At 43.0% G+C, this 21267-nt stretch overlaps 1 protein-coding gene across 2 annotated transcripts in view; it reads right to left on the reverse strand.

The window, feature by feature from the left end:
• Window positions 1-19719: 19719 nt before the first annotated feature.
• The window catches only part of RHOH (ras homolog family member H), a 69102-nt gene continuing 67554 nt past the window's right edge, over window positions 19720-21267 (reverse strand). For both annotated transcript variants that reach the window (XM_040335076.1, XM_040335077.1), the window contains exon 2: window positions 19720-20789. In XM_040335076.1, coding sequence (XP_040191010.1) covers window positions 20024-20596 — 573 coding nt within the window. In that variant the 5' untranslated portion in view covers window positions 20597-20789 and the 3' untranslated portion in view covers window positions 19720-20023. The remainder of the gene's footprint in view (window positions 20790-21267) is intronic.

Consider the following 21267-nt stretch of genomic DNA (forward strand, 5'->3'; position numbering starts at 1 on the left):
GGATTTGCCAAAATGTGGACGCATGAAATCTGTCACTAATGAAGAAACATCAGTGGCTGTCCTAGCTTCATTCAGCAAGAGCCCACAGCGTAGCACTCGCCGCATGTCACTGGAGAGCACATTGAACACATTTTATAAGTGTAAGAAATGTGTAAATAACTCATGAAAGAATAAAGTTACGTTAAAACCAAGCACACCATTGTTTTTCTTGTGAAATTCCCAATAAGTTTGATGTGTCACATGACCCTCTTCCTATTGAAAAAACAAAAATTGGATTCAAAATGGCCGACTTCAAAATGGCCGCCATGTTCACCACCCATCTTGAAAAGTTTCCCCCCTCACATATACTAATGTGCCACAAACAGGAAGTTAATATCACCAACCATTCCCATTTTATTAAGGTGTATCCATATAAATGGCCCACCCTGTATAGATAGATAGATAGATAGATAGATAGATAGATAGATAGATAGATAGATAGATAGATAGATAGATAGATAGATAGATATACTCGTCTTTCAATTTCTTCCAATCCCTTGCCAATGCTGCAAATATAATAAAATAAAAAATCTATACTTAGGGTGTATTATGTAACTGTTGTCCACTGAAAAATAGCAAACATACTTGTGTTTTCCTCTAATGCTCTAATAACTTATTTAATTTCCCAACATATCTTTTGATTTGTAGTGCCAATTTTTTTTCAGGTGGTGGTCATTCAGCAATAAAGTTTCAATGTTTTAATTTTATTAATTATTCTCCAAACAACATCAACGTTTTTTTTTTTTTTACTGTTTTTTTTTTTTTTTTAACCTCTGTCACAAATGTAATGTATCCTTCTTACATATATTTATCTTTCAATTTCAAGACCAAAGTGAGAACAGATATTACATGAAAAGAATACCTTATAATTGATCTATAGTTTGCTGTTGCTGATGGATATATATACAAAGCATGAGGTGTGTACTTCTTTTAAATACCTTAGGCCTCGTACACACGACCGGACATGTCCGCTGAAACTGGTCCGCCGACCAGTGTCAGCGGACAGATCCGATCGTGTGTACAGGCTAGCGGACAGATTTCCAGCGGACAAATGTTTCTTAGCATGCCAAGAAACATGTCCGCTGGGAAGCTGTCCGGCGGACATGTCCGCTGGTTAGTACGTCTAACCAGCGGACAGAAATCCCGCGCATGCGTCGAATTGATTCGACGCATGCGTGGAAGCATTGAACTCGCGTGATAGAGAACGTCGGTATTGTCTACGTCACCGCATTCTCTGTCCGCACGGATTTCGGTTTGATGGTGTGTACAGCCATCAGACCGAAATCTCCCAGCGGACATGTCCGATGAAAACTGTCCGGTCGTCTGTACGGGGCCTAATTCACACAAACAGTATGTTGGCCTAATATATATTTTTTTATATTCTGAGAACGAGACACCAAAGCATGCTAAATTCCAGCTGCCAAAAAAGTGCTTCAAATATCCATATTCAGAATATCAGATACAGTATATAAAAGTAGTCTTATCAATAGATTGACTGATTTCGGCACTGGTTACACATGACTATCTCGCTTATAATATAACACTTTTACCGTCAATATATGAATCTAAGATGACAAACGAAATCAAGAGTCAATGGCTTTCATCTTAGTGGGTTCCTCATCAGCAGAAAATGTAAAGTCAAGCTGCAAGATTGGAAATTGATTATTTTTTTGATGAGTTACTGCTGCTTTAAGCCTCATACACACGCTCGATTTTCTCAGCAAAAACCAGCAAGAAAACTGAAACTGCCGAGTAAACCGTGCGTGTGTACGAGGCTTTAAGGTTTCTCGTCTGGAAATCTATCCAGAATCTCGACAAGAAAAATAGAGATCCTGCTCTCTATTTTCTCGTTGAGATTCTCGTCAGCCGGTTTCCTGACAAGAAACCAGAGCTTGTGTATACTTACCTGTCGCCGTGGAAACCCATGCATGCTCGAAATGACTTTGACGCATGCGCGGTAGCTTTCTAGGCATAGGTAGGGTGAAGAAAGATGTCGGCGACGGCATCGAATGTGACGAGCGCATGCTCGCCGTACGCGATGACGTCACTGCGTTCTTGCCTTTCAAAAGAACCGCTGTTCTTTGGGGAAAACAAAGTCTGTACAGTCGGGCGGCAAGATATTCTTGCCAAGAATCTTGTCAGGAAAAACAAAGTTTTTTTCCTGACGAGATTCTGGCCCGTGTGTACGAGACTTTAATGTTGCCTGCCCTGTCCACACATTTCCTGCCTCACAGCTGATTGTATTTCTATGACTTTTCCGCTCAGTGGATACATATATAGAGAAGTCACACCACACAACTTCTACCATTACCACCACTTATACTGACTTAGCACCCAACCCTATGCATGCCTACCACTTTCTTTATAAATTGCCCAGTCTGAACTATATTAAATTGAGAGTAAATTGAGAGTACAGTATACATTACATTCATCATTGGTTGTCTTATGTGTACAATGTACTGGATAGTTTCTGGTGGCCAAGAGCATAGAATACTGTTTTTAAAGAGACTATACAGCTTAGTGCCTACAAAGAACCAGAAGTAGACTCCTGTTTATGTACGGTATATAAATAATGTTGGCCACCATACAGTATTAACACAAATTGTTCAGTGTAATGCCGTGTACACACGCTCGGAATTTCCGACAACAAATGTTCGATGGGAGCTTTTTGTCAGAAATTCCGACAGTGTGTAGGCCCCATCGGACATTTTCTGTTGGAATTTCCGACAACAAAAATTTGAAAGCTGGTTCTCAAATTTTCCGACAACAAAATCTGTTCTCGTAAATTCCGATTGTGTGTAGACAATTCCGACGCACAAAATTCCACGCATGCTCTGAATAAAGTACGAGACAAAAGTGCTCAGTCTGGTAAAACTCATAATGAAGATAGCACATTCGTCACGCTGTAACAGACTGAAAAGCACAAGGCTGAAGAGCGTGAATCGTCTCTCACCAAACTTCTACTAACACAAGATTAGCAGAAGGAGCCCAAAGGGTGACGCACTTGGTATGGAACTTCTGTTTTATTGTGCTGTCGTACGTGCTGTATGTGACGGCTTTCATGACATTCCCAATTTGCAACAACATTTGTGTGTGTATGCAAGACAAATTTGAGCCAACATCCATCGGAAAAACAGTTATTGAGCATCCCCTGCAACAAAAATTTATTTTTTAGTGAGATATGCTCAAAGGGAAATCACGCCTAAAGAGATGCAGACCCTGCAAGTTTCCTCATTAGTGACCTGCAGGTACAGCAGCTGATTGATAATTATAAAACCACTCCCATTAGATCCACTTGGCACATGGACACAGAAAAACAAATAGCTATTCCTTCAGAATAACAAAAGGTAGGAATCTGCTACAAAGTTTGTTAAAATCCTTGAAATATACATGGATGACCCAGAGAGGAATGTTTTTCTCAACAAAGGGGGAGTTACTCTTTAGCCACTTCAGCTCTGACCAGGCCATTTTTTTCGTGCGACACTGTACCCAAATAAAATTGTATTCTGCTATATATAAAAAAAAAAAAAAAACAATAAGTGTATATATAGATTGTTTTACGCAAAAGTTATAGCGTCTACAAATTATGGGATATTTTTATGGATTTTTTTTTACTAGTAATGGTGGCAATTAGTAATTTCTAGCAGGACTGTGACATTGCAACAGACCAATTGGATACCTAACTGACACTTTTGACACTTTTTGGGAACCAGTTACATTATTACAGTGATCAGTGTTAAAAATATGCACTGTTACTGTACTAATGACACTGGCAGAGAATTGGTTAACATCTAGCAAAACGGCAATCTGCCTTATTTACATAGGCAGAAGGCCGTTCTGTCTCTCCTCAGAATGATCGACGGGTCCTGGCGAACATTGCGTCTGCCAGACAAGCAGTGTGCAATCACAGAGGGAGAGGGGCTCCAGCGGCGCGCACGCGCACGCCACGGAGCTAAAGGAAAAACTCACGTAGAGGTATGTGATTTTGCGCTTAAGGGCTGCCCTGTCCCAGTATATGCATGTGGCGCAGTCCTTAAGAAGCTAAAGTGGCACTCTCCCAATCAACATTGGCTATTTATAATCATCAAGCTGCTAGCATTAGTAAATAGATAGGAAAGTATATCATATTTACTTGTTTTAAACTTTTTTTTTTTTATTATTTCTTCAGTTACTTCCCGGGTTTCTTGCCTAGCAAAATTAAGTCATACATCCCAGGAGTCTTCAGCAAAGGAGGAGAGGCTGGGGAGTGTTTTCACAGCTAAGCACACTCTACTGCATGCATGCTTGAGCCAAGTGTAGATGGATTCCAGAAAGTAAACATGAATACATGAAACATTTGCCCTTACTCAAGCTGGCTACGGACAGAAATGCTGGGGGGGGGGGGGGTTCAAAGTGATTTCTCAACAAAATAAAGCATGGAGACATGGATAGATGGGGGAGTTTGCTTTGAATATTATTAAAAATGAATTAGACAGTGTTTCTGGTTGGTGGTGCTCGAATGCAGGGAAGATATATAGTTACACTTTGAAAATACCTAAAACAGAAAGAAAAATAAATGTGTTATAGATGAGAACAATGGGCCAGATTCACAGATATCTGCGGCAGCGTAACGTATCGTCTTTACGTTACACCACCGCAAGTTTTCAGCGCAAGTGCCTGATTCACCAAGCACTTGCATGTAAACTTACGGCGGTGTAACGTAAAGCCGTCCGGCGCAGGCCCGCCTAATTCAAATGGGGCGTGTACCATTTAAATTAGGGGCGTTCCCGCGCCGAACGTTCTGCGCATGCTCCGTGTGAAAATTTCCCGACGTGCTTTGCGCAAAATTACGGCGCCCCGACTTATTTTTTGAACGGCGACGTGCGTTACGTCGTTTCGTATTCCCGGACGTCTTACGCAAAAAAAAAAATTGAAATTTGACGCGGGAACGACGGCCATACTTTAATATGGCTGTTCTAAATGTAAGCCATGAAAAAGCAGGCTTATGTTTGCGACGGGAAAAACCGACTAGCGACGACGAGATTGCGACGAACGCGTGTATCTTCGTGGATCGCCGTAATCAGCTAATTTGCATACCCGACGCTGGAAAACGGCGCAAACTCCACCCAGCGGCCGCCGGAGAATTACACCTACGATCCGAAGGCGTACGAAGCCGTACGCCTGTCGGATCTTAGCCAAAAGCCGTCGTATCTTTGTTTGTGAATTACAAATAAAGATACGACGCAGCAAATTTGAAAGTACGCCAGAGTATCAGCAGATACTCCGGCGTACTTTTTCTGTGAATCTGGCCCCATGTCTGGGGTGGACAGCCCCCTTTGCAGCTTAAAAATTGATTATTTGGAAAATGAAATAGATTATTATAGAACGATTGGCAATATGATCAAAGCTAAAATGTTTAATTACTGATTTTGACTTTTTGGGGGTCTTTTAAAAATTAGAAATTGTTTATATAGCTTGGTTCTTTCTACATCATTATTTACTTTAGTCTTTTTGCTTCCTTTTTCAGAATATATTATTTGGAATTTTATAAACTACTATAAGTGTAAGCAAAACATGCCAAAAAAAATATACAGTAATGCCATGTAAATGATGTTAGTTTAGTCCCACCTCTCAGCTAGCAGACTGAAACTCAGTGGAGAGACACATTACTGTTTGGTAAAAGAGTTTCATAAAGTTACTGGTTATGTCTCTGACAACCGCAGGCCCCACTTCCTTCCCCCACATTCGCAAGAATATTCACAGTCACTACAGGAACAAGCGCAACTTACACTGTATATCATATGTGAACAATGACTTAGGCCGATGAACACTAGAATCGTGATAAATACGTATATATCTGTTTATGGCCATTGCAAATGTAACAAGATGCAGTGATAAAAGCTTATGTTTTGTTAAACACAAATCAGAACAAGGGACAGGACTTACCATTAATCTGATCTGTCCCTTGTGCCGCTGGCTCCTGTATTCTTTGAAATCTTCATTTTCCAATTACACCCTACCCCTGTTGCCTTAACTTCCCTGGCGGTATGATTATTTCAGATTTTAGGTGCTGAAAGCGGTACCATTATTTGCAAGGAAATTTGGCGTTTTATACTGTAGGCCTGTAATTCTTAGGAATAACTCACTTAAATCTGACCAAACAAGAGTCTAGTAGTCATCCCGGGTATGACATTTTTTTAAAAACAAAATTATAAATTATAATATAATAAATAATTATAACAAATAATAATATAATTATAATAAAAATTATTCAATAATGTAATCAAGTCAAAAACACTGAAATTTGCTCAGTTGCATAATTGTCGCTGTCATTACTTTTTTTTTTATGACGATTCCCCACAAATCGCTATCGCTCAATTCTGCAAGTGATTATAATTTATTATCGCTGTTTTCTAGCTGCTCAAAAACAATTTTTGACATAAAGGGACACTTTTGGTTGCTATGGACAATCTATAGTTTGCAGGCAGAAAGAACAGTTTTTATTATATAAAAGAACATGTAGGGCACTGGGCAGACCACTAAGGACAAGGGGGGGTGTGTATTTTTTTACATACAGTACTGTAATCTATAAGATTACAGTATACTGTATGTCAGGGGTCTTGAATTAAAATTCAAGGAGGTCAAGGAGGTCCGGTCACTAAAATTTTCTTTGGGCCGAGGTCCGAATCTCAAGTCCCCATTTTCCCCATCACAGCGCCCCTTTATATCAGGTGCCCCCATCACAGCGCCCCTTTACATCAGGTGTCCCCATCACAGCACCCCTTTACATCAGGTGTCCCCATCACAGCACTCCTTTAAATCAGGGGTCCCCATCACAGCATCCCTTTAAATCAGGGGACCCCATCACAGTGCCCCTTTACATCAGGGGTCCCCATCACAGCACCTCTTTACATCAGGTGTCCCTATCACAGCACTCCTTTAAATCAGGGGTCCCCATCACAGCACCTCTTTACATCAGGTGTCCCTATCACAGCACTCCTTTAAATCAGGGGTCCCCATCACAGCACTCCTTTAAATCAGGGGTCCCCATCACAGCACCTCTTTACATCAGGTGTCCCCATCACAGCATCCCTTTAAATCAGGGATCCCCATCACAGTGCCCCTTTACATCAGGTGTCCCCATCACAGTGCCCCTTTACACCAGGTGTCCCCATCACAGTGCCCCTTTACACCAGGTGTCCCCATCACAGTGCCCCTTTACACCAGGTGTCCCCATCACAGTGCCCCTTTACATTAGGTGTCCCCATCACAGTGCCCCTTTACATTAGGTGTCCCCATCACAGTGCCCCTTTACATTAGGTGTCCCCATCACAGTGCCCCTTTACACCAGGTGTCCCCATCACAGTGCCCCTTTACACCAGGTGTCCCCATCACAGCACCCCTTTACATCAGGTGTCCCCATCACAGCACCCCTTTACATCAGGTGTCCCCATCACAGTGCCCCTTTACATTAGGTGTCCCCATCACAGTGCCCCTTTACATCAGGGGTCCCCATCACAGAGCTCCTTTACATCAGGTGTCCATATCACAGTTCCCCTTTACATCAGGTGTCCCCATCACAGCACTCCTTTAAATCAGGGGTCCCCATCACAGCACCCCTTTACATCAGGTGTCCCCATCACAGCACTCCTTTAAATCAGGGGACCCCATCACAGCACCTCTTTACATCAGGTGTCCCTATCACAGCACTCCTTTAAATCAGGGGACCCCATCACAGTGCCCCTTTACATCAGGGGTCCCCATCACAGCACTCCTTTACACCAGGTGTCCCCATCACAGTGCCCCTTTACACCAGGTGTCCCCATCACAGCACCCCTTTACATCAGGTGTCCCCATCACAGTGCCCCTTTACATTAGGTGTCCCCATCACAGTGCCCCTTTACATCAGGGGTCCCCATCACAGAGCTCCTTTACATCAGGTGTCCATATCACAGTTCCCCTTTACATCAGGTGTCCCCATCACAGCACTCCTTTAAATCAGGGGACCCCATCACAGCACCTCTTTACATCAGGTGTCCCTATCACAGCACTCCTTTAAATCAGGGGACCCCATCACAGTGCCCCTTTACATCAGGGGTCCCCATCACAGCACTCCTTTACACCAGGTGTCCCCATCACAGTGCCCCTTTACATCAGGTGTCTCCATCACAGTGCCCCTTTACACCAGGTGTCCCCATCACAGTGCCCCTTTACATCGGGTGTCCCCATCACAGCACCCCTTTACATCAGGTGTCCCCATCACAGTGCCCCTTTACATCAGGTGTCCCCATCACAGTGCCCCTTTACATTAGGTGTCCCTATCACAGCACTCCTTTAAATCAGGGGTCCCCATCACAGTGCCCCTTTACATCAGGGGTCCCCATCACAGAGCTCCTTTACATCAGGTGTCCATATCACAGCACTCCTTTAAATCAGAGGTCCCCATCACAGCACCCCTTTACATTAGGGGTCCCCATCACAGCGCTCATTTACATCAGGCATTCCCATCAGAGTCCCTCTTTACATCAGCTGTCCCCATCAGAGTCCCCCTTAACATAAAATGTGCCCATCAGCGTGCCCCTTAACATAAAATAAGGGTCATACTGATGGGCACATTTTATGTTAAGGGACACTCTAATGGACAAGTTTTATGTTAAGGGACATCCTGATGGGCACATTTTATATGAAGGGGCACTCTGATGGGCACAAGAAAATGTGCCCCTTAACATAAAATCTGCCCATCAGAGTGCTCCTTAATACAAAAAGGGCCCATCAGTGTTGCTCTTAAAATAAAATATGCCAATCAGAGTGCTCCTTAACAATAAATGTTCCCATCAGCATGCCCCTTAACATAAAATAAGGGTCACGCTGATGGGCACCTTTTATGTTAAGGGGTACTCTGAGGGGCACATTTTATTTTAAGGGGCATGCTGATGGGTATATTTTTAATGTGCACACTGATAAGCATATTTTGTTAAGGGGCACACTGATGGACACATTTTGTTGTGCCCATCAGAGTGCCCCTTAACATAAAATATACCCATCAGCATACCCCTTAAAATAAAATGTGCCCATCAGAGTGCCCATTAACATAAAAGGTGCCCATCAGCGTGACCCTTATTTTATGTTAAGGGAAATGCTGATGGGAACATTTTTTGTTAATGGGCACTCTGATGGGCACATTTTATTTTAAGGGGTACGCTGATGGGTATATTTTATGTTAAGGGGCACTCTGATGGGCACAACAAAATGTGTCCATCAGTGTGCCCCTTAACAAAATATGCTCATCAGTGTGCACATTAAAAATATACCCATCAGCATGCCCCTTAAAATAAAATTCGTCCATCAGAGTGCCCCTTAACATAAAAAAAAGGTGCCCATCAGCGTGACCATTAATGACAGCACAATTACAAACAAATCTGCCCATTCGTGACAACTAATTAACTTGTCACATACCTTGCATGCTGCGCGATAAGGAGAGCCCGGGAAATGCGAGCAGCAGGGGGGCGGGGCGCGCGCGTGACGTCACGCCCCAATCTCGCAAGGAGAGCCAGGAGTGGACCCGCATGCAGCAGGGGGCGGGGCACGCACGTGACGTCACGCCCCTACCTCGCGGCCCGTGACTGCTTGTCTTCTCCGCTCTCAGCGTCACTGGTTGCTGGAGAAACCCGCGGCCCCAGCAAACCAACGCTGAAATTTAAAATGATAATGGCGGTCCAGGCAGAAGCGCCACCCGGGCCGGACTCGGACCGCGGGCCGCCATTTAGTGACGGCTGCTGTATGTAATGTGTTTGTTTACCTTTTTGAATTTGGCGCCGCTCTCCGCCCCCTTGCGTCGTAACGTCGCAGGGAACGGAGATCGGCGGCACCCAGGCACTGTGAATCGAGCGAGGAGGACACCGCTCGCTCACACAGCGCGGCAGCGTCGCAGGATCCAGGGACAAGGTAAGTAAACACTGCCTGTAAATGCAGCGAGGCGAGCCCGAGTCTGACTCGGGGTTACCGATTGCAGCACAAAAATTTAACCCCGAGTCAGACTCAGGAATACCGCCCAGAGGGTTAAAGGGGTTGTAAAGGTTAGTTTTTTTTATTTTCTAAATAGGTTCCGTTAAGCTAGTGCATTGTTGGTTCACTTACCTTTTCCTTCGATTTCATTTCTAAATCTTGTTTTTCTTTGTCTGAATTTCTCACTTCCTGTTCCTCCTCAGTAAGCTTTCCACCATCATCCAAGCCGTTCTGGCTGGGGGTTAGCCAGCGTGCTCACCGCTGCCCTTGGGACTACATACCTGTGGGGAGACGGGGTGTAGTCCCAAGCGAGGGGGTGAGCACGCTGACTAACCGCCAGCCATAACGGCTCGGATGATGGGAGTAAGCTTACTGAGGAGGAACAGGAAGTGAGAAATTCAGAGAAAGAAAAAAAAGTTTTAGAAAGTAAATCGTAGGAAAAGGTAAGTGAACCAACATAGCACTAGCTTAAAGGAACCTATTTAGAAAATAAAAAACAAACCTTTACAACCCCTTTAATCTTCATGTGTGGTAGAGATAATAGAGCCCAGGGAGCTGTGACAAACACTCATCTACCCCCCTCCTAAGCTAAGATGACATTTAAAGTATACCTAAAAACAAAACAATTTTTTTTAGATGTGAACATGGTGATGAGAGGATAGAACCATTGTCAGTTTTTCATAGCTTTCTTTGCCCCTATTTAGGAGTTTTGCTGTTTCTAACTGCCATGATCATCAAAAATACCTGGAATAAAAATGAGGGTAAAACCAACATTTTGGAACAGGAATAAAAGATAATGGGCCAGATTCTCGTAGAATGGCGTATCTATGCGGCAGGGTAACGTATCCGATTTACGTTACGCCGCCGCAAGTTTTTCAGGCAAGTGCTTTATTCACAAAGCACTTGCCTGTAAAGTTGCGGCGGCGTAGCGTAAATCACGCGGCGGAATTTAAATTCGGCAGGTAGGGGGCGTGTATCATTTTAATGAAGCGCGTACCCGCGCCAAATGAACTGCGCATGCGCCGTCCGTAAAATATCCCAGTGTGCATTGCTCCAAATGACATCGCAAGGACGTCATTGGTTTCGACATGAAAGTCAATGACGTCCAGCCCCATTCACGGACGACTTACGCAAACAACGTAACTTTTTAAAATTTAGACGCGGGAACGACGGCCATACTTAACATTGGCTGCGCCTCATATAGCAGGGGTAACTTTACGCCGGGAAAAGCCTAACGTAAACGTCATAACTTTACTGCGTCGGCCGCGCGTACGTTCGGGAATTTGCGTATCTAGCTAATTTGCATACTCGACGCGGAAATCGACGGAAGCGCCACCTAGCTGGCAAAAAAAATTTGCAGTTACGATCCGACGGCGTAAGAGACTTACGCCTGTCGGATCTAATGGATATCTATGCGTAGATACGACGGGCCAGATTAGGACTTGCGATGGCGTACATGGCGCTGCGCCGTCGTAAGTCCTTTGAGAATCTGGGCCAATATTCTTCATATTGGAAAATATCTTCTCACTTCCTATTGAATCTGCAGGACAAGAAGTTAACAGAAATTTCAGTTAGCAAAAAATAAATGACAGCAGTTTTAAATCCCCCACTGTATAGAAAATGAAAAAAAAAAAAAAAAAGGTCTTGAATAGGATATACTTTAAAATGTAGATTTATCTACAATTCTACAATTATATGGAACTCTACCTAAAAGAATTCTAGCGGGAAGGCTTTTAAAAAAAGAAGAAACATAGACATGGATGAGTCAGTGTGGGGTGGAGGAACTTGACTGGCCTGGACAGAGTCCTGACCTCAACCCGATAGAACACCTTTGGGATGAATTAGATCGGAGACTGCAGCCAGCCCTTCTTGTCCACATCAGTGCCTGACCTCACAAATGTTCTTCTGGAAGAATGGTCAAACATTCTCCTAAACCTTGTGGACAGCCTTCCCAGAAGAGTTGAAGCTGTTATAGCTGCAAAGGGTGGGCCAACTCAACACCCAACCCTACGGACTAAGACTGGGATGACATTAAAATTCATGTGCGTGTAAAGGCAGGCATCCCAATACTTTTGGTAATGTAGTGTGTATGTGTGTGTGTGTATATATATATATACACACACACACACACACACACACACAGTTGTGCTCATAAGTTTACATACCCTGGCAGAATTTATGATTTCTTGGCCAATTATCAGTGAATATAAATGATAACACAAAAACATTTCTTTCACTCATGGTTAGTGTTTGGCTGAAGCCATTTATTAACAATCAACTGTGTTTACTCTATTTAAATCATAATGGCAACAGAAACTACCCAAATTACCCTGATCAGATTTTGGCCTGATAACATGCACACGGGTTGACACAAAGAGGTTTGAATGGCTATTAAAGGTAACCATCCTCACCTGTGAAATGTTTGCTTGTAATTTGTGTGTGTGTATAAAAGGTTAATGAGTTTCTGGACTCCTGACAGACCTTTGCATCTTTCATCCAGTGCTGCACTGACGTTTCTGTCTGGATTCTTGTCAAATGATCTGCTAGAAAGGTAGTTGAACTGTATAAAACAGGAAAGGGATATAAAAAGATATCCAAGGAATTGGGAACGCCAAATCAGCAGTGTTCAAACTCTAATCAAGAAGTGGAAAATGAGGGGTCCTGTTGAAACCAAACCACGGTCAGGTAGACCAACTAAAATTTCAGCCACAACTGCCAGGAAAATTGTTTGGGATGCAAAGAAAAACCCGCAAATAACTTCAGGTGAAATACAGGACTCTCTGAAAACGTGGTGTGGCTGTTTCAAGATGCACAATAAGGAGACACTTGAAGAACGATGGGCTGCATGGTCGAGTCGCCAGAAGAAAGCCATTACTACACAAATGCCACAAAGTATCCCACTTACAATATGCCAAACAGCACAGAGACAAGGCTCAAACCGTCTGGCACAAAGTCATTTGGAGTGATGAGACCAAAATGTAGCTTTTTCGCAACAACCATAAACACTATATTTGGAGAGGAGTCAACAAGGCCTATGATGAAAGGTACACCATTCCTACTGTGAAACACGGAGGTGGATCGCTGATGTTTTGGGATGTGTGAGCTACAAAGGCACAGGAAATTTGGTCAAAATTTATGGCAAGATGAATGCAGCATGTTATCAAAAAATACTGAAGTAACATTTACCTTCATCAGCCAGGAAGCTGCGCATGGGAAGTACTTGGACATTCCAACATGACAATGATCCAAACACAAGGCCAAGTCGACCTGTCATTGACTACAACAGAATAAAGTGAAGGTTCTGAAATGGCCATCTCAGTCTCCTGACCTCAATATCATTGAGCCATTCTGGGGAGATCTCTAACGTGCAGTTCAAGACAGCCCAAGAATTTACAGGTACTGGAGGCTTTTTGCCAAGAGGAATGGGCAGCTTTACCATCTCGGAAGATAAAGAGCCTCATCCACAAATGCCACAAAATACTTCAAGCTGTCATTGATGTTAAAGGGGGCAATACACGGTATTAAAAAATGGGGTATGTAAACTTTTGATCAGGGTAATTCGGGTAGTTTGTGTTGCCATTCTGATTTAAAAAGAGTAAACACAGTTGATTGATAATAAATGACTTCAGCCAAACACTAACCATGAGTGAAAGAAATATTTTTGTGTTATCATTCATATTGTCTGAAAAATGGCCAAGAAATCATAAATTCTGCCAGGGTATGTAAACTTATGAGCACAACTGTATATATATATATATATGTGTGTGTGTGTGTGACAATTATATAACTTGAGAACTAAACTTTGATATTAAGGAGGGTTACATATATTTATTGAAACAGACATTTCTATTATAAATAATAGTCAAGTTAAGAGCAGGAAAAATCTGTTCATTCTTTATGGATTTTGTTTTCAATTACCTGAGATCACAAAATAAAATGAAGTGGACAATTTTAACAAACATGCGATTTATTTGGCTTATTTAATAAAATGTTGCAGAGAGCAGCATGATGAAATGAACCACAGCAACCAATCACACTTCAGGATCCTTCTTTTCTGATAAGAGTACTTTGACTTCCGATACATGAGCAGATCACATGTCTTGGTGATGGAAGACATGTCTGATGGATGACACACAACAGTGATCTCCCAAAAAATGTCTCACCCATTCGCATGGGTGTCCGCTGAAATTTTTTCAGGGGGGGGGGTGCTTCGGCAGCGGCGATAAACAGTCGCATTTTACCCTTTCTTCGACCTTTAGCGGGGGTTAAAAGTGACACCCCACGTTAAAATGTAAAACACCCCACTGTACCCCCTGCATCTTTCAATATCTCTTTGTCACTACTGTGTACCCCCTCTCCACAACTGCACCTATGGACCCCTTTACATTACACAGCACCCCATAGCTCTGGACCCCTTTACATTACACAGCACCCCACAGCTCTGGACCCCTTTACATTACACAGCACCCTGCATCACTGGCCCCCTTTACATTACACAGCACCCTGCATCACTGGACCCCTTTACATTACACAGCACCCTGCACCACTGGACCCATTTACTTTACACAGCACCCTACATCACTGGACCCCTTTACATTACACAGCACCCTGCACCACTGGACTAGGGTGACCACGTGTCCCGGATTTCCTGGGACAGTCCTGCATTTTGCAGGTCTGTCCCGGGCACATTCATTCCAGGCCAATACAGTGTCCCGGAATGAAAATGACAGAGCCACCCCCCCCCCCGGGCCAATCTGATGCCCCCAAAAAAGGCCACCACATCACTGCTTTACTCACTGACAGTACTTGTCCTGGCCGGGAATGCCTGGAGGAGCACAATCCGGCCCCCTGCTTGTGATTGGAGAAATCATAAATCCCGCCTCTTGTGTCCAATCACTGTGCTGTGATTCATTACAGCACAAGCTGATTTTTGGGAAGAGAGGGTGTCCCTGAATGGTAGTTTGGAAATGTGGTCACCCAACACTGCACCACTTCACACAGCACCTTGCATCTCCGGATCCCTTCATACAACACCCTGCACCTCTGGATCCCTTCACACAGCACCCTGCACCACTGGACTCCTTCACACAGCACCTTGCACCTTGGGATCTCTTCGAACAGCGCCCTGCGCCACTGGACCCCTTCACACAGCACCTTGCACCTCTGGATCCCTTTACACAGCACCCTGCACCACTGGACCCCTCCGCACAGCATCCTGCACCTCTGGATCCCTTCACACTGCACCCTGCACCTCTGGACTCCTTTACATAGCATCCTGCACCCCATGCATGTTACATAGATTGTGACAGCCCCCTCCCCTTCCTACCTTAATCATGCTGCCAGAGGGAGAGACACAGCAGTGCGGGAACTGCTGGAGTTATTTTTCATATTACCAAAGATAATGATTGGTTGCCAAGACCTATCACCTGCTGGTTAACTCCAGCAGTTCCTTCCTCTGTTCAGCGCTGCTCACTTTCTCACTCTCCTCCAGTGATACAGGAGGAGAGAGAGTGTCTTCTTTCTTCCACACGGCTCGGCCGACTCTGGAGGCTCTGGATGTCACTCCGGGTAGTGGTATGTTCCACACCCAGGCCCGGGCATCTGCGCACACTCACAGAGCGGCTCTCCAGGCTCTCCCTGGCTGCCCTATCACCATGCCTCTGCACTGCCTGAACCGCCCGCTCCCCCGCTTCACTCGCAGGGGGTGCCGGCCTGACACCCCCCCTCGCCCTATGGAGCAGACGCCCATGCCCATTCGGCTGACATTTCATGTGATCTACAAAGGCTTAATCCTCTTCTCATAAACAACTTGAGGCAAATGCTTATTAATTGCAAAGATTTTCTAACATGCCAAAACATCTCTGTGATAATTTATTTTCTCCATTTGCAGATGCTCCAAAAATGTATTTATACCTTCACTGGCTTGAATTTAAAAGGGTTTGTATAGCAGGCTTAAATACCACTGGTAATCTCTGATTCCTTGATACAGGAAAAAGCACCACATTACTTTTTGTAATATTAATAAATATGTTTCACTGAGTGTTGGAGTACAATTAAATAAATCGACTAATTGAGCTCTAACTGCACAGTAATGAAATTACAATTAAATTACATTCCTGACCTGTTTATTTTTCATTTTATGTTGTGTTTTAGCAAATTGTTCTGAAGAAAACTCAATATCCAGACCATCTAATGATTAGAAACACCTTTAGGCAAAGTAATAAAACTGGCCACATGTTACAAATTTTGTATTATCTCCTTGGCCCCCATGGCAGGCACTACCCATTAAATGACAAATATAGTCCTACACTACTCCAATACTGGAAATATATTATATTATATGGGCTGATACTATATATTATATCAGCCAAGTAGAACTTCCTGCCGGCCATTACCCAGAATGCAAAGTAGCCCTTTTGACAAGTAATAGAGAAATGTGAAGAAACCCTGTGCTTCTACAGTCATATTTTACTTATTTCCTTTATTATAATGATGGCTTTACTTTAAGCATGTTGCTTAGGTTACTCCAAAGTGTATGTTTGCTCAAACTTTAATGTAAAAAAGGTTTGTAGAATTTATAATGCTTTATTCATACTCATCCAATCATTTGGACGGCACCATGTCAGATACAATGGATATAAAAAGTCTACACACCCCTGGTAAAATGTCAGGTTTCTGTGATGTAAAAAAAATGAGACAAACATAAATTATTTCAGAACTTTTTCTACCTTTAATGTGACTTATAAAAATGTACAACTCAATTAAAAAAACAACTGAAATCTTTTAGGGAAGGGAGAAAAAATAATAATAATAATAATAATAATAATAATAATAATAATATTATTAATAATAATAATGTGGTTGCATAAGTCTGCACAACCTTTAATAACTGGGGATGTAGCTGTGTTCAGAATTAAAGCGGTAGTTCACCCCCCCCCCCCCGACACATTTTACCATCGAGACAGGCATTGTAGCGCGAGCTACAGTATGCCTGTCCCGATTTTTTTAACCCCGTACTCACCTTGTACTCGGACATCGTAGATTTCGGCTCCCGCGGGGAATGGGCGTGCCTATGGAGAGGGAGGATGATTGACGGCCGGCCCTGGCACGTCACTCTCCCCGAAGACAGCCGGAGTAGGTCTCGGCTCTTCACTGCGCCTGCGCACAGGCTATGCGCACGCGTCGTGAAGACCAAGCCTATTTCGGCTATTTCCGGAGAAGCGTGACGCGCCAGAGCCGGCCGTCAATCATCCTCCGTCTCCATAGGCACGCCCATTCCCCGGTATCTTCGATGGACGACTACAAGGTGAGTACGGGGGTAAAAAATTCGGGACAGGCATACTGTAGCTCGCGCTACAATGCCTGATTTTAAGGTAAAAGAAAAAAAAAAATTTTTTTCGGCGATAGGGTGAACCCCCGCTTTAAGCAATCACATTCAAACTCATGTTAACTAGGGGTCAGTACACACCTGATATATTTTAAAGTGCCTCTAATAAACCCCAAATAAAGTCGCATCCTACAGCAAAAGCCATGGGGCCAGATTCACAAAGAGATACGACGGTGTATCTCCTGATACGCCGTCGTATCTCTGAGTTCTGCCGGTCGTATCTATGCGACTGATTCAGAGAATCAGTTACGCATAGATATTCCTAAGATCCGCCAGGTGTAAGTGTCTTACACCGTCGGATCTTAGGCTGCAATTTCAGGCCGGCCGCTAGGTGGCGTTTCGTTTTTTTTATGCAACGAATATGCAAATGAGGATTTCCGCCGATTCAGAAACGAACGACCGCCCGGCGCATTTTTTTTACGTTGCGGCGGTGTAACGTAAATCAAATACGTTACGCCCGCCCAAAAATACGCCCATCTACGTGAATCTGGCCCCTGGTCCGCAGAGGGATTCCAACGCATCAAAGGGATCTCATGGTTAAAAGGTATCAGTCAGGAGAAAGTACAAAAGAATTTCCAAGGCTGTACCATGGAACACAGTGAAGACAGTCATCATCAAGTGGAGAAAATATGGCACAACAGTGACTTTACCAAGAACTGGACGTCCCTCCAAGATTGATGAAAAGACAAGAAGAAAACTGGTCAGGGAGGCTGCCAAGGGGTCGACAGCAACATTAAAGGAGCTGAAGGAATATCTGGCAAGTACTGGCTGTGTAGCACATGTGACAACAATCTCCCGTATTCTTCATATGTCTGGGCTATGGGGTAGAGTGGCAAGATGGAAGCCTTTTCTTACAAAGAAAAACATCCAAGTCCAGCTAAATTTTGCAAAAACATATCTGAAGTCTCCCAAAAGCATGTGGGAAAATGTGTTATGGTCTGATGAAACAAAGGTTGAACTTTTTGGCCATAATTCCAAAAGATATGTTTGGTGCAAAGACAACACTGCACATCACCAAATAAACACCATACCTACAGTGAAGCATGGTGGTTGGCACATCATGCTTTGGGACTGATTTTCTTCAGCTGGAACAGGGGTCTTAGTCAAGGTAGAGGAAATTATGAACAGTTCCAAATACCAGTCAATATTGGTGCAAAACTATCAGGCTTCTGCTAGAAAGCTGAACATGAAGAGTAACTTCATCTTTCAGCATGGCAACGACCCAAAGCCTACATCCAAATCAACAAAGGAATGGTTTCACCAGAAGATTAAAGTTTTGGAATGGCCCAGCCAGAGCCCAGACCTGAATCTTATTTAAAATCTATAGGGTGATCTGAAGAGGGCTGTGCACAGGAGATGCCCTCGCAATCTGAGGCCTCGTACACACGGCCGAGTTTCTCTGCAAAAACCAGCAAGAAGCTTGCTGGGTTTTTTTTGCCGAGGAAACCGGTCGTTTGTACACTTTTCGACGGGAAAACCGACGGGGATCTCGTCAGGCCAAAAAGAGAACATGTTCTCTATTTCCTTGACGGCAATGGGAAAATTTGGCTCGCCGAGATCCTCGGCGGCTTCACAAGGAACTCGACGAGCAAAACTATGTGTTTTGCCCGTCGAGTTTCTCGGACGTGTGTACGAGGCCTGACAGATTTGGAGTGTTTTTGCAAAAAAGAGTGGGCAAATATTTCCAAGTCAAGATGTGCCCTGCTGATAGACTCATACCCAAAAAAGACTGAGTTCTGTAAAAAAAAAAAAAGTATTCGTTTAAGGGTGTGCACACATATGCAACCATATTTTTTTTTATTTTTACTTTCCTTCACTTAAAAGATTTCAGTTTGTTGTTCAAATGAGTTGTACAGTTTATAGGTCACATTAAAGATAGAAAAAGTTCTAAAATTATTTATGACAGAAACCTGACATTTTAACAGGGGTGTGTAGACTTTTTATATCCACTGTATGTCCTTCAACAGATAGAAGAAAAATAACTGTTAATTGGTTGAAATGGTTTGGCGCATATCTGTCTCTAAATAAAATGTGTACAAACAATCCTAAATATCCCTGGAAATTGCAGGTTCAGGAAACATGATTTAGAAATAAATAAACTAGAGGAACTGTGATTAAAAATTATTATTAACAAGTTACAATGCTCTAAAGATTAGTAGCCAGTGTTTAGGTTTTCAAACTTTCTCCTCAAACCGAACTGGACTTTGGTTAAGAAACATGGTGGAGCTAACTTTTGTCTCACACACTGAAAACTTAACAAATTGTAAAATGAATTTTATAATTAAAAAAACTTGCTATAACCTAGTCTGTTTTTTTCTGACAATATGTATTTTATTTAAATTAATAAATATGCTCTTTACAACATCACAATTTCTGTAATATTTCCTGTTGCACCAGAACGTTTCTGTTTCCATGTTTTATCATCCTATTCAAGACAGAAAAATTACCATCTTGCCACAGCATCTGTCTGTAAGAAAACTGATCCATATTTGGTGAACTTAATAAGTTCCAGATTTCACAATGTCATGTGTACGTTGCTGAGGGAGAGCTGCTCAGGTGGCATTTTATATGCTACTATATACAGTACGCAGCAGATGAAATGTATACTGTCACTCAAATAATTTTGCACTCATTGACAGAGAATCGTTTCCGTCTTGCTCTTTTCTTGGCCTGGTTGATTGCTGTCCGCACAGCACATTCAAACACTTGTTGTACTCCTCGGTTGCCAAGAGCTGAGCACTCTAAATATCCTTTGGCTCGAACGTCTTGTGCTAACTGCTTACCATCCTCAGGGCTGATGCAGGGGACACGCATGTTATTCATTTCCCTTTGGTCAGTCTGAGTGGCCACAACCAGCACAGGGATATGGGGTAGATGTTGCTTGACCTCGGCTATCCACTTGTGCCTTATGTTTAGAAATGAGGTATGGTTACTAACAGAGAAGCACAATAAGACAATGTCTGCATGCTGGAACGAAATTGGGCGGATGCTCTTAAAAGCGTCATTGCCTGATGTGTCCCAAAGACCAAGACTGATCTGGTTCCCGTCCATGAAAACATCCACCCCTGTATTTTCATAGACTGTTGGCTTGTAGGAGTCTGGAAATGTCTCAGAGGTGAAGCGAACAAGAAGTGCTGTCTTCCCAACAGCGGAATCGCCCACCAGAACACATTTGATGGCATTCATCTTCCTACACAGTTTATAGTTCAGCAGCTGACTGCTACCAGTGGCTCAGCTGCAATAGAGTCCCATGGAGGCTTGAAGGGCTGAGCAGTGACAAAAGAATAATAGTGTCTTTGCAGTGTTTTTATAAAAACATGTCAGTTTTTATCACAAAGGTCACTTCTTTCTATTGCATCCCAGCTGCAGGCTCTGTGTTCTGTAGGGAATAAAAAGAATGATTACTCATTTAAATTACATTCTTTAAACTTTTCTGACAGAACATAACTGGTGTATGGAAAGAGCATATTATATACTGTAACTGTTTTTACAAACTAATGAGTTTGTTAATGTGTTCACACTGGGAATTTCACAGTTTTTTTAATATTCATAACTAACACACTGACTTTATTAAACTGATAAATAAGCAATGCACAATATATTATTAATATTCATTTTTACACCAAATTAAATAACCAGCCAATCAACTAAATTTTCTTTCATTAGTCTGACTACACTAAAGCCGATTGTTGCTAGAGGTAATCAGTGAAAAACAATATTCTTGGTACTGTATGAAATAAATGTTACTGAGACTTAAAGCGGGAGTTCACCCATTTATTAAATTTTTTTTTTCTCCCCTTAGCTTCCTGCTCGTTCGGTCTAGGGGAATCGGCTATTTGTATTAAAATATGAGCAGT

Source organism: Rana temporaria, chromosome 1, assembly GCF_905171775.1.
Source record: "Rana temporaria chromosome 1, aRanTem1.1, whole genome shotgun sequence".
Classification (NCBI taxonomy): Eukaryota; Metazoa; Chordata; class Amphibia; order Anura; family Ranidae; genus Rana; species Rana temporaria.